The sequence below is a fragment of the Drosophila ananassae genome (genome assembly GCF_017639315.1).
Source record: "Drosophila ananassae strain 14024-0371.13 chromosome 4 unlocalized genomic scaffold, ASM1763931v2 tig00000061, whole genome shotgun sequence".
In the NCBI taxonomy this organism is placed as follows: Eukaryota; Metazoa; Arthropoda; class Insecta; order Diptera; family Drosophilidae; genus Drosophila; species Drosophila ananassae.
Window position 1 is genome coordinate 4,594,407 of NW_025319038.1, and position 14,731 is coordinate 4,609,137.

At 35.7% G+C, this 14,731-nt stretch overlaps 1 protein-coding gene across 2 annotated transcripts in view; it reads left to right on the plus strand.

The window, feature by feature from the left end:
• LOC6506040 overlaps window positions 1–14,731 on the plus strand; it is a 239,957-nt gene that overhangs the window by 130,710 nt on the left and 94,516 nt on the right. For both annotated transcript variants that reach the window (XM_014904239.3, XM_044717770.1), the window contains exons 6-8: window positions 7,871–8,005; window positions 8,091–8,501; window positions 8,555–8,682. In XM_014904239.3, the coding sequence (XP_014759725.2) occupies window positions 7,871–8,005; window positions 8,091–8,501; window positions 8,555–8,682 (674 nt within the window). The remainder of the gene's footprint in view (window positions 1–7,870; window positions 8,006–8,090; window positions 8,502–8,554; window positions 8,683–14,731) is intronic.

Here is a 14,731-nt window from a genome sequence, read left to right on the forward strand (position 1 = left end):
TAACTAAAACTGAACAAACTTATAAAAATCTAATGGAACAAACACGAGAATTTGAACATTTGGATCAAATTCAATATCTAAAAGAAAAATTAAATAGAGAAATGAATGGAATAAAAATTGCTCAACGAAACAAAAGAGGACTTGCAAATTTTGTAGGTACCTTTTATAAATATTTATTTGGCACATTGGATCAACAAGATAGGGAAGAATTAGAATCAAAAATTGATAACTTGTCCGAAAATAGTATACAGATCAACGAATTAAATAAAGTTATTGATGCAATTAATAAAGGAATAGAAACAGTAAATCGTTTAAATGAAAACCAAAATGAAAACCAAAGGTTAGCAATCCTTATTTTCAATTTACAAGAATTTACAGAGTACATAGAAGACATTGAATTAGGAATGCAATTTACAAGATTAGGCATATTCAACCCAAAGCTCCTAAAACATGACCCGCTTAAACATATTAATTCAGAAAAATTGTTAAATATTAAAACATCTACTTGGTTACAAGTTAATACTAACGAAATATTGATAATTTCTCATATTCCTCGTACTATTATTAAAACCCCCATTTACAAAATTTTACCGTATCCGGATCAGAATCAGAATATAATAACCGAAACATTGCATGATAAATATTACATAAAAAATCAGCAAGTCTTTAAAGTAAAAACAAAAGAAATAGTAAATAATAAATGTATAATAGGTCTCTTAAGACAAACAAATACAGAATGTAGATATACAAAAATGTACAAGAACTTCGAATTAAATTATATTGAACCCAACATTATAATAACATGGAATTTACCAAAAACTTTGTTAAATCAGAATTGTATAAATAAAGATCTAATAGCAGAAGGAAACAATATAATAAAAGTATTCAACTGTTCTATACAAATAGAAGATGTAATAATAACAAATACTATGCTTGATTACACCCGAACTATTTATGTAAACAACAACATAACTAAACTCGAACCTTTATCGTATATCGTAGCCAAAGAAATATTCCAAAACCACTCAAAACAATATTTTAAAACTCAAACAATTTTACTAATACTACTAGTAGTAATAATTATTATTATAATCATATATTTGATTTATAAATTTAAGAACATCCCAAAAAGGATAATAATTAATTATAAAAAACAAAAGGTTATAACTCCCGAAGAAGAAACTATAAGTTCAGAGAATAAAGAACATGACCTACAGTTATACCCCAAACTAACCGCCTGAGGACAGGCTAAATTCTTAAGGATGGGGAAGTAACATATCAACAAAATTTCTTTAAGTGTATATCAGTAAATTTTGTAAACCAATTTTGTAAACCGAAGCTGAAGCCTTTTGTATTGAAATTCGTAATCCAGCTGCAAATTGCATCATTCCAATTTTTGTAAAAACATAAACATTTAATTTTTCAATTCGGCTGAAAACAGTCTCATTTAAGATTTCCAATTTCTAAGAGCCACTTCAGATTGAAAACCAAAACAATATTTTGGTAAACAGAATCCCGACTCAAATCTTTCTCACTCCTTTTAAGTGAAATAAAACTAAACAGCTCAAACCATTCTTAAATGGGCATCCACTTCACAGGAAATTTCACATTTTCTTGTCACCTCGATTAATTGAGACCCAAAGTCTTCCACGTCAACTGACACCTCAAGTAATAGGTTCCGACTCAATCGATTTCCTTCAGAAAACAAAGCCTCTCTGAGAGAAAAGCTTCTTTCGAGCTTTGATCTGCAAAAAGCTTCAGCAAGGATAGCTATAAAAGGGACTTAGAGCCCCAAAGTTAAGTTAGTTCTGAAACTCCAAAAATTCTAAGCAGTTTAAAAAAAAATCACACTGTATCAAAAACGGAACTCAAATAAAAATATATTTTTTCAAACTATTTTTGAAGAAGATATTTAATTATATATACTTTATAGGGTCGGAGATGCCTCCTTCACTGCGTTGCACACTTTTGGCCAAAATTATAATACCCTCTGCAAGGGTATAAAAATGCATCTAGGTGTTACCATATCTTTGGAATACTCATACAAATTTGAAATGGATGAGTAAGAAAGATATGGTAACTGCTAGATGCCATGGGATGGGATTCCATTTTGGGCAATCTAATTTGTTCTGCCAAATTTTATCAGGATCGGCCGACTATATCCTATAGCGTCCTTATGACTGAACGATCAGAAATGGCACAACCTTAACTGCAAGGGTATATCAACTTCGGCTCCGCCCGAAGTTAGCTTTGCTTTCTTGTTTAATTTGAGTTAGTAGACATACATTTCAAAAATGATATGTTCTAACAACAATGATGGTCAACATAAATACACGGCCCACATATTTCAATATATGGCAAATTTGATCAATGTCTTTTCTTAGGTGTACCGCGCAAACTGTGGGTGATGGAACCAATGTTTGTCTGGACTTTGGTTTAGTGGAGCGTAAAGGTTATGGAGCAGTTAAAATTTTGCGCGGAGAAAAAAAAATTGATAATTGTCGGTCTCTGTTTAGTTCAGCATAATTTTTGTATTGTTGAGTTCAGCATTTAACAAAAAAAAATCGATTTTTCTCATCCGCAAATCTAGCATCTTTAAACTCTTGGCTACCATAATTAACCACAGACGAACGTTAAATAGGATTCTAATTGTATTCCTGTTCATTCGTCAAATGCTGGTCAGATGTTGAAATTTGGTATCCAAAAAATGTTTAAGCTTTCGCGCGTGTAGTGACACTTACATATAAAGGCATCAATTATTCTTTACTCACATCCCAGTCGGACCTGATGCTCGCCAAACTTACCGACCGCAATAGAAAATGGAGATCGGTACTCTCATCTGCTTCAATCCTTTCAATGTGACCATTTTTGCTGCGCGGCGCGCACCAACGGAAGCTTGTTGCACCTAACCTTACCCTTACCAGCTGGGTAAAAACGATATGAGAACGCCCGAGGCAAATTTTGGTTTGGAGGGCACGAGCAAAATAATTTCCCTTGCGTGTTGCTTTGCTTTTGATATTTGTTTTTTATCAATGCAATTTATTATCAATTGTTTTCATCTATGTTAAACATCAATGCCCATTGATGTTTGATCACTAAAAAATTCTTGGGTTGATTCCAAGCCTCATGAAAACCTCATGTTCCTTATGTAATTTATGTAATATACATATACATTATACATGCTCGGCTCTCTTTCACCATGATATGACCGAGCCAAATTGAAGAATCAAAACGGAATTAAAACTTGCACTTTCATCAAGTTACACAATATCAAGTCACAATAAATTTACTTCCGATTTAAATATATCGATTGTGGAACACGTGAAATTATGTAATACCACTTGATATTAGTCTTGGCAACGGAAAATTTTAAATGAAACAGGTTAGAACGAAAGATTTTTTTTTCGGCCTAAAGCTGAAAAAGTGTGATCTTTGTCTTTGTCTTTGTCCAAATGTCTTTGGCATGAAAGGTCCCTAATTATTTTCCTGATAAGTCTTAAAGTTCCGTTTCGAAATTATTTGTCCTATTTCAAATGTTCTGTGATGGCTTTACATCACGAAGATACGATTGTTGGTATGTTTCTATATGTTTTTGAATGTCGGCTCGACTATTGGAAAATTGGTCTATTCATTTTAGGGTGGTGGATAGCTCATCCATTAATCTTAATTTTTCTAACAGCTTGTAATCTTTTCCATGAGTAATCATGTTTTGTCCAAACAACATAAGTTTCCCTTATGTTGTCTACCAATATCAGTAACAATTACCTGTGGAACTTCAAAATAATCGAAAATATCCTTTTTAAAGATTTTAACAACTATCTCAAATTTACATTTTTTTACAGCCTTTAAGAAGGTGGACTTCGAGAAGTGATTCGAAATTATTAGTATGCCTAAATATCCCCTGTTAGTACTACAAAAGGACCAATAAATTCGAGATAAATTCGACCAATAAATTCGAGATAAATTCGACCAATAAATTCGAGTCTCTGAAAAGGTCACTCGCCTTTAGTTTGCTGTCCCATTAAAATTTTTATCTTCTGTGTGGGATGTGTGCAGGTTTGACATAACTCACATTGGCGAATGTAATCGGAAACATTTATAGCCATTCCTGTTTATAAGTATTCCTGGTCTTTCACAACATTTTCACTTCCCTTTTGGTGCTCTATGGTCAACATGTATCCTTGCAATTTCATGGCCAACAAAGTTAAACTTTCATGGTCGGTGAGTACTTTGAAGGAGGAATGAACGATGTACATTCTGAATATTGGTTTATATTACCGCCAAACACTCTAACTCGGATAACGAATAATTTCGTCGAGTATTGTTGAGCTTTTTGGACATGTAACATAACTGATTGGTCGTTCGTATCCGTCTTTATTACACTGTCGAATAGTATGGTATGAACCGCTGATACCAACCGGTACAACTTACAAAAATTTTGTCATTCATGCCACATATAAATGGTGTCTCATTAATACTAAACAAAACGAGTCAAATTTCATTAAAAAATTATGAAAATTGTTGAAGTTATAACGCTTTTCTCAAAAAAAGTCAAATTAACCTTGCGAGCCTCCGGAGTAACATTGATATGCGGCATGAATGACAGAATTTTTGTAAGTTGTACCGAAAAACTAGCGTCAAAATCCGAAAAACACGAATAAAAGGCGAAAATTTCAGTTTCTTGTGTAAAAATTTTGTCCTTTTTGTTTAAAAAAATCACAGATCCATTAATTTTTCAAAAGCTACAACCTTAAACTATTAAAAAACACCGGCAATTTTGAAATCCGTTTAAAAAAACGCGTTGAGGAATTTTTAAGCGCAAAAAAATTCCGAAACCCGGTTTTTTAACAATAAATCAAGATTTTTAGGGTGTTAAAAATATTTCATGCACGGTTTTGTGTTATACTCGACCAGATAAACAATTCCTACTATGTCACTTTAAAAGTTCATTCACTTTTGTGTTTTTTTAGCACTGCGTAGTTTATCGCTACTCGTTTATATAGCCTGCACCTCCGGAAAGTTGGGTTGATAGTTAATAGAAATTCCCAAGTGATTTCAAAAGTCTTCTCCACATATAATGTCAAACAATATAGAGGTAACAGTTAAAAACTAAACAAAAATTTTTATGTTATATCCATATAAGGAGATATGTATATGCGTTCATCCTGAAGTGTGGCTCCGAACTGCCTTTATTAAAGTATGTACATCTATTTGTGAATTTACAGAGTTGCCTATAATGTTAGCGAACAAGTATTCCCGACGAGCGTGATTGCTGGTTGAATTTTACTCGGTTGTTGAGTTACATTTCCTGGCATCTCAGATGTATCAAAAACAGGTTGCTGAATAGATGAAGAAATCTCGGCTGACGGTTCGCCTTGGCAATGAGTGTGATGAGGGACGGCAGTTTCAGGATTTCAGGTGCAAACCAGAACTCTGTACATTTGTCATCGTAATGGTCAGCTGAGGAGAGCGCTTAATATAGCCATTTTTGGTACGAACTACGTACATTCCCTTTGAATGATTCCGTGTAAAGACCGGCTGATTGGCTGAGTTTTTGGTGCTGCTTGCTTATTTATTGGAGGCTTTTCAAATAGATGACTCAATATGGTTCGTACTGATCAACCGTATATCAAATCGACTGGATTTTTTCCTTGTGCATTAGGAGTAAACCTTTAGGAGGAGAGATATTTAGTGACTGCTTCACGCACTGATAACCCATCCGATAAATTTATCTTCCGGAGTATTTAAAAGTCTGGACAAAGCCAAACCATTTGACGCTGGATGGTGCTGCAGTAATGTGCTGTATTCTGCGAAAACTGCGAAGGCGTCAGCCGTAAATTGGGGCACATTGTCACTAACCATTGTATATGGATATCCTTCAATAACGAAAATTTGCAGCAATCGTATTGCTGGTTGTTGTAGATGATATTTTAACCGCAAATGGTAATTGAGAAAAGGCGTCTACGCAGATTAGCCACATGGCGTCAAAAGTGGGGCCAGCCAAATCAATGTGAATACGCTCCCAAGCTGATGTTGCTACAGGCCAACTGTGGTACTCTTTCGGAGATGTATTTGAAAGGGGAAATGTATTTGAAGAAATGTAAATGATTTTGAAATTGTAATTCATATATTCAGTTTTCTTTGTTAATCTAAATTTTTTAATTTTCAATTATCAGTTTACATTTTCAATTTAAATTTTCAATCCAATTTTCAATTTATATTTGCAATTTCCAATTTCAATTTTCAGTTTCAGTTTTCAAATTCAATTTGACATTTCAATGTTCCATTTTAATATTTAATTGCATTTCATCTGTTTTCGCATTACTCTCAGTTTTTCTTTTATTTTGTGATATTTTTGTCCTCTGATATTTCGACGTACCTGTTAGATTTATATACCTTGAATAAACAAGTATAAACAAGTAAACAATAATTTTTGTATAAATGTTGTAAATTATTATTGTAAATCATTTTTCGCCTTCATTCACTCCTGTTTCGTTAGCAGTTTGTGTGTTTGCACTATTTTTTTCTTGGCCATCCTGAAAAAAATTGGAGATGTTTGTTACTATCATATGAGCATATTTTATTCAACAACTTTTTGAAATACCTTAAGCTTACGTTAAAAAATTAAAAAAACAATGTGTGTCTAGGGACAACAAACATCTCCATTTTTTTTTAGGTTGGCCAAGCAAAAAATAGTGCAAACAGACAAACTTCTTTCATTTGGATAAAAGCTCTAAAAATGTAATTTCTTGAATAACTTCTGTAAGAAATGTCGGATTGGGTGGGTTGAGTTACCAATCGAGTAGGAGTAGAATGCGAATATATCTATCTGGGGAATTTCTCTACCAGCCCCAATTTAGTGATTAAAAGTTTTTTTACTTTCACCCTAATTTTTTGTTTGGACAAGTTTTTTTACTTTCACCCTAATTTTTTGTTTGGACAAAAATTATCTAATTAAATCAATACCCTTTTATTGGTGTATAATTTGTTTAGATCGGATGCCTAGAGAAAATTTTTAATTCTTCGGCTATATATAGAGTCTCCTCGCGTACGCAAAGGCATGTCGTCACTTCGTGAACTGCCGCCCACAGTGATATGGCAGCTAAAGGATGTAGTTGACCGATCCCGGCCGTTCCGACTTATATACTGCCTGAAAAGGAAAGAAGGATGTGTGCAAAGTTTGAACTCGATAGATAATCAGACAGACAGACACACAACCAGACGGACAGACGGTCAGCTGATCTGGGTGACCAATCAATGTCGCCTCTTTTTGACACCAGACGTCCCGGGAATTTTCGTTGCAGAAATGCAATTGTTGCGCTTGCAGTGTGGCATGGTGCACCGTCTTGTTGAGTGAAGGAGACTTTTCTGATCCTATAAATAATAAATAATTTTTATCAAAATCAACTACTATGTAGAAACAAGCATGTCTGTCGCAAACTAGTCTCTCAGTATTAAAGCTTCAAACTTTTCACACATCCTTCTTTCCTTTGCACGCAGTATAGAAGGAATAGGTAGCTGGCATATTACTGATCGATCGAAATTAAAACAACCTTGTAGGGGCGCTCTATATCCGATCCGAAATACATCCAATAACATAAAATGCTTCATAGCTTAACGAGGGTATATTAATTTCGGCTCTGCCCGATTTTTTTTTCCTTTGCTGTTTTTATTTTCTATAAACATTATTTAAATCCCTTAAATTTAGAGTAAGACTATATGCACTTGTGATCTAAAACTTTGGGACCTGGGGTGTTTATATTTTGGAATTTACTGGCCTCTGGCTATCTAATAGTCAGTGGCTACTTCTTCGAGGCGAATAAGAATCCTGATATATTTTTATATGTGTACACATTTATATACTTTACAGCGTCTGATAAGCCAAACCTAGGGCTAGAAGAGCTACAAAATATTAATGTTCGATCAAAATTTAAGGTTTTCGAATATGACTCTAAAACAAAAAACGAGATTTCCGAGGAATGTCAAGATTTGGATTTTTTACATAGTAAGTCCTTTATATGTATATATCAAGTGTTATAGCGTGGTATACCAGTATAATATAAAATATAACATTTTTTAATTTTGCGCAGATAACATTGGAAGCGATGACGAAAACGACGTGGAATTTATACGTTCTGTCAAACTAGTAAAAAGGGAAACCCCTGTAGGATTGGGGGACGCCATTAATGATATAAGATCAAGATTTGAACAAGGTAAAGTTTTGTCTAAAGAAGAAAGACGAGAAGAGACAAAACAAGAAATACAAAATATTCGCTCACGTCTATTTATGGGTAAACAAGCTAAGATAAAAGAGATGTATCAATTGGCTGTTGCTGAATCAAAACAAGGTATGACATCAGTGGGTAAGATCCCGAATGATGAAGTTATGGTAGAAACACGGTCAATCAAAACTCGATTCGAAAATGGAGAACTTTTTAAGAAAATCAGTCAACAATCTAAAGATGAAAGCCTAATTGCAGATGCAGATGTTTTTGAATCAGGTATGTAAAAAAATCATACTTCATGTATAGATTGAAAAATAAATACTTCGCAGGCTTAGGAAGAGCATCGCGGAGTATTTTCATGAAACTGGATGCAAATCAGGCTTCAAATATAATAAAGAGTCAAGTTCAAACTAAACCAGAAAAAACAATTATGAACTCTGCAAATGTTGGACCTAAAGTAAGTTTTTCCAAAAAAAAAAATTAAATAAATGAAAACTACTTTCTGCCAGAGTCGAAGTTTTTATACAGTTATTCTCAAATGGAGCTGTATGGTATATAAACATATGTATTGACCGATCCTTATAAGAATTTTAGTATCAGACTAATGTTGATTAATATTAACTTTTTGAAAAAGTTGTAAGCTGCAAGATATGACATTTTCAAAATGTTGTTCAGTTTATCAGAATTTTAATATACTGTATATGGTTATAAAAATAGTCGAGTCGTCTTCCTTTTTCTAATTTCAATTAAAAGTAAAGAATCGATGCTTAGTAAGAGGCAGGTGCAGGTTTCTAAATCCCCCCATTTTTAAAGAGTTTTAATCATAATCCTTTTTTGGGATTGTAACATGTAATCCATACAGGCTGGGTGTTGGAACTGAAAAGTGATCCTGGCTTGGGCTCGTCGGCTAAGGAGGTGATGTTTTCATTCCTCCCCTCAGGATTTGCCTTTGTTAATTATTAAAAATACAATTTTTTTTGGTTTCTACCGACAATAATTGGAGAATCTCCAGGCAAAGGTCAGGTAGAAAAGAATGTTAAGCTGAAGAAGGGAAAGTTTAGTGCCCCTGCTGTCTCCGGGTCTCCTCTGCTCAAGCTGATGGCTTGGCATTCGTTACCCTCCCTTCCATTGACCACCCGAATTCATTTCTGCAGTGGTCCCCGGGCTCCCCACGGTCCCCCAAGGGTTCAGCCCGCCCTAGTCAATATATGGTTTAAAATTACAACTACCTTAAGTACGAAAATTCATTTCTATCTGCCCTGAAGTATCTGCCCTTAATTGCGAGCCATTATCAGAGACAATAACCTCCGGCATTCCGAATGTGTGCCATAGATACTGCTGCAAATACTTTACCACCACTTCCACCGTTAGTTTTTTCACCGCTTTTAAAAAGCCGTGAACTTCAAATAGTACAACTGCGTGAACCACTCCTATTGAGATGCCACCCCAATAAGCGGCCGTTGGATACTATTAACTGATTTAGTCTTCAATAGTAATAGCGCAATAGTAATAGTAATAGCGCCTAATCCTCTCAAGGCTCTTGTGCACTCCACCATGTGATGCTAACGGGTCATCATGCGCGCTCTTCAGAACCTCTTTTACTAATCCGTGAGAAGCTCAGAGCTTCCAACAAAAGGTGTCGTGCAATATTTCGCAAACTACATGACTCATCCTTCGGTATACCAAATTGTCTACTACCTTTAAATCCGGCCACTTATCTCGGTTAGCTTATACACCCTTAACCAACTCGGCATACACCTTAGACTTAAGCTCGGGTGATTCCACATCGACTAAAAGTCCATGGTACGCGTCCAGAGCTGCCAACTCTGACTCGTTTACCCTAGATAGAGTATTTGGCACCAAATAAGGCCTTTAGCTACGGTGCTCTATCTTGAACTTGAAGGCGTTTAATTTATGACCCAACCGTGCTATACAGAAATGCAGATCCGTTTGGGACATAAGCCACTTTAGGGACGCGTGGTCTATTATGACCATGAATTCATTTCCCTCGATGTACGGCCTAACCCTAATGGCGACAATTGCCGCTAAGCATTCCTGCTCCATCACTAAATAGTTATTTTGAGCGTTGTTAAATTTCTTAGAACCAAAGTCTATGGGATACTCATCCCCCTCCTCCGACTTCTGCACTAGGACATCCCCCAGTTTTACTTGCATTGCACTGTACCCAGAATGACTTCCGAAATCGGTACTCCGAAGTCCTGGCACCGAGCATAACTTCTTCTTTAAGTTTTCGAATGCATAACGAATTTTTTCCTGGGCTCTAATAAATCGGTGAGCGGTGCTTTTACCGGCGCAAAGTTATGAAAAAAATTCCGGTACCACTCTACGATCCCTACGCAGGGCTTTCAAATTACAACTACTTAACATACGACAATTCATTTCTTGTTTCCTTTTTAAATATTCTTTAATTCTTGGACATTTTTTTCTTTACAACTAAAACTATTCTTCAAGTGTATATTAACGATTTTATTTTTGCAAATGGAATTTAATTCGTGCTAGTTTACAAAGTGTGAGCGAGCTTAAGGCTCCGATCGACAAGCTAGAACTCAGCGATCTTAGGCTTATGGAAAGAAAATAGCATACCATGAGCAACAAACATCAAAATATTAAATTCAGGACTCAATGATAACATTCAACGGTTTTTTTTCTTTATGTCCCAATGTCTCCACTCACCGTTGGTTCGGGGCTCCCTCGAAGAAAGCGTTTTCTGCGTGATAGCTGAAAAATAAGGATAATTGAAATGTAGAGAAGGTCCCTTTGGTCCATAGTGACTATTTTATATGACATAATTTCTTCTCTCAATCCTAACATTTAATAGACCACCGGCTCTTACAATCATCAAATAATATATAAAAAAATAATACCACTTAGGAAATAACCTAACCTAGATAAAATAAATTATTGGGCAAACCAAAAGTAGACAAAAATAATATAGCCAGCAATCTGTTCGAAATTGAATCTCGTAGTAAAGTGTCCTGAAAATCCGGATAAAGTTTTCCTTGATTTTGGCGGTAGCCATTGTTCGCTCTCTTAATCTTTTCTTTTTTTTTCCCTCCTTTCTCTTAGCACCGTTGCAACGGTTCTCCTTAGCCACACCTTCGAGGTGTTGGTTCGGCAAGTAGTGGGGTATGCGATCCGCGAAGGATCTCCCTATATAAAGACCCTCTATTAAGTGCCACTAGTCAGGACCAAAGCCTCCGCACATACCCCAGTGTTTCCTTTCCTCTTTCACTTTTCTCTAAGGCTTCAAATCTTCAATTTATTTACTTAAATTTGGTTGGATTCATTTTAGGTTAGTTTAAACCAAATTCTAGGAGCTGCGGCCTCCAAAAAAATCGGTTTCGGGGAGGCCGAGTTATAAACACGCACCACTTTCTCTGCTGTTCAAGGATTAACCAAAGCATCTAGCAGCCGCAGAGCAGTTAACATAGAGCCGGTTTACATAGAGGCCCACATCTTTGGAGACCTCTGCCGCTGTTATTCTCTTTTCTCATTCCTCCTGCCGCCATGCCGCTTCCGCCAGACACCTAAAGAGGGCGTCACCACACCAGCCGCACATTGGGCTACAAACGTTACAGCCCCAATACAGGCTGTCATTCTTGCTACTGCTGGGCTAGGCAAAACTATTGGAAATTGAGCCTCTGGAACCTAACATAGTAATTAGACTCCTCTTATCACAAAATATTTTTTCTTTCCTCTTCTGTACAAAGCAAAGATTATACAGTACATAGATTGGACATCTCATAGATCTCATAGATCTCATTATTATTGAAAATGAAAATTCTCATTTTAGTGTGCGGCTGTAAAAATCCACCTGAATGCGTATCTCACGGCATATTATACAGCTCAAAAAATACTATACTATCACCCAGTGGACCCGTGATCAAAGTCGACAAAGTCTCCTATCCTAATTTAATTTTTATTCATGCTTAGAATTATAAAATTAATTATGTTTATTATACCCTTACAGAGGGTATAATCATTGGAGAAAATCATATCTATATCGTTAGTCTAAATATTAATATGCTGATTGTCAAAAAGAAAAAAAAGGATTTTTCATCCGCAAAATTTATACCTGCAAAATAATTTATTAAATCAGCATTCCAGTAGGACAAATTTTCTGCCCACCTCGAGTTGAGTTTTCCAATTTATGGTCTATATAAAGATTTATTGAAGTACTCAAATTTAAAAATTGGTTAATTTTTGATGAACAATATTATTTTAATTAGCAATTTGTGTTTTTACATTGACTGATTGCAACAAAAAAAATCCAGCGTAATTAGTGCGTCTCGTGCTTTTGTGTCTCGATAATCTTAAATAAATATACATGTAAATCGCAACGGTCGGATTGAGTTGTTGATAGTGCGTCGTATTTATTTATTATTGTGAAAGGGTAAGTTTATTGCTAAATTTTATTTAATTAATTTTATAGTTCTGACTATACTTGAAAGTTGGACTTTTTTAGGAAAATCAGTTTCAAGCTGATTTAATTTATATCTTCATAGGTAAATATCGCAAATATTTTTTTTTTCCCATTTATTTTCAGCTTTTGTAAAATTTTTTATCTTTTCAGTTTTAGTTATTGCTTTCTAAGTTATGTTAAACATAAATAAATAATATTTTGCGCGGTTGCCACTGCATACGTACAGCCCACCTCCCGTCAAACGAGTGATAAGTTTTTCAAAAAGCTTTGGAATTGCCGACAATTAGGAGATGCCTCCAAAATTTGCAGAGTCGATTTTTCCCCTTTTTTATGCAGCGGAATAATGAAAGATTCCTTATCCAGGGATAGATTAAAGAGTTTAACGAGCGGTTTGCACAGAGTAAACTATGTCCGGCAACGGCGAATATAACTCCTATAACATTCTGCGTTATGCACGGTGAAATTGGACCTAAGTGGATCTACTAAGTATCTTGAAAAACTAACTGTACAGCCAGATAGTCTATGTTTATTTAAAAGTCTACTCATACTGTTCCATAAATTTATAAGGTGCCTTGCATACCAAGGCGGATTCGTTGAAGCGGACGAATATTTCCACGGCACCCAAATGTCGAAAAATATGTTCAAAGTGTAATAACATTTTTTTAATGCGATGTTTATATCTTCGCCGCTTTGTTAGCCTTATCTGCGTTATTAAGATTCAAGTCCAGTTTCTGTCAAGCGTAATGGTTGGGTGTTTTGCAGCACCACTTAGAGTCAGAGTTTCCCCAGGAGCTTCGGAACCCTAAGATTTCGTATTTTATACTTTCTAATAAACAGAACGAGCTCTGTCTTGGAAGGATTAACTCCGAAATTAACTCCGATAATTTTGGAGCTGCCACCCTCTTAGAACTTCTCTAGTCGGCATATACATATATTTTGAGATAGCTTTCATTTAACTACATACGTTTGCTTTGCTAGTACCGTTGTGTTCAACAAAGCGAAAATTATGCACAAAGTGAAGTGAATATTATTTACTCTAAATTAGCTAAATATTTTGTCTATTTTCTTTTGTCATTTGTTTCTGCTGATAAGAATGCCAGCAGACAACGATTTTTGCAGCGGCATAAGTATTTTGACATCGTGTGATTTGGTTGTTAGTTGGCAGGTTCCTAGTCTAATTAAATTAATTATTGAAAATTCTTGCTTATTCTTCGATAAAATTACATAAAAAAGTTATGTTCAGTTACCGAGCGTTTTCGGGAGCTATATTCAATGTTCTAAATCTTGGTTTTAGTAAAAACAAGCACAGTTCAATTTCATGCAATTTATTTAAAATGTTTTGGTTTTATACAAAGTGATATAGGGATAGATGCGACTGCGAGGGGGTGAAGACCGAATTAGAATACAAACGCGGGAGCGCGGCTCAACGCTTGATGCTGCGGAGCGATCGAGAGAGCCCGGGAGAGAGCGAGACAAACGCTAGTGCATGACGGCAGATGCAGGTGGCCGATCGAATGCACAAGAGCGGGCGATGCGAACATACGTATAGAAGAAAGTGACGTCACGAACTCAATAAATTATTGCCGGCCAAACTTCTTTCCGGCGGCTGCTTGACCCGACAAGTTACAAAAATCAAAAATTTTAGCTGGCAAAACGAAGTCGAACGCACACATGAAACCGTGTATGTGAATGCGTGAGCACGCATACATATAAAGATCAGTTTAACCGCGGAGCAACCATCTTGATGATGCGCCTCTCAGCGACTGAACAACCAAAAACGTTCAGAGAGCATTTGAGCGCAAGAATGAGAGTAAGATTCTCTCTGGGGCCGGTCGTAAGAAATTTTTGCGTCCATTTTGTTGTATGAAATGAGAAGTCTATATGTTGTATGGTTAGTGTCTCTAGTGTCTCCCTCTCTACTCTCTACTCCCTACTCTCTACTCTCTACTCTCTACTCTCTACTCTCTACTCTCTACTCTCTACTCTCTACTCTCTACTCTCTACTCTCTACTCTCTACTCTCTACTCTCTACTCTCTACTCTCTACTCTCTACTCTCTACTC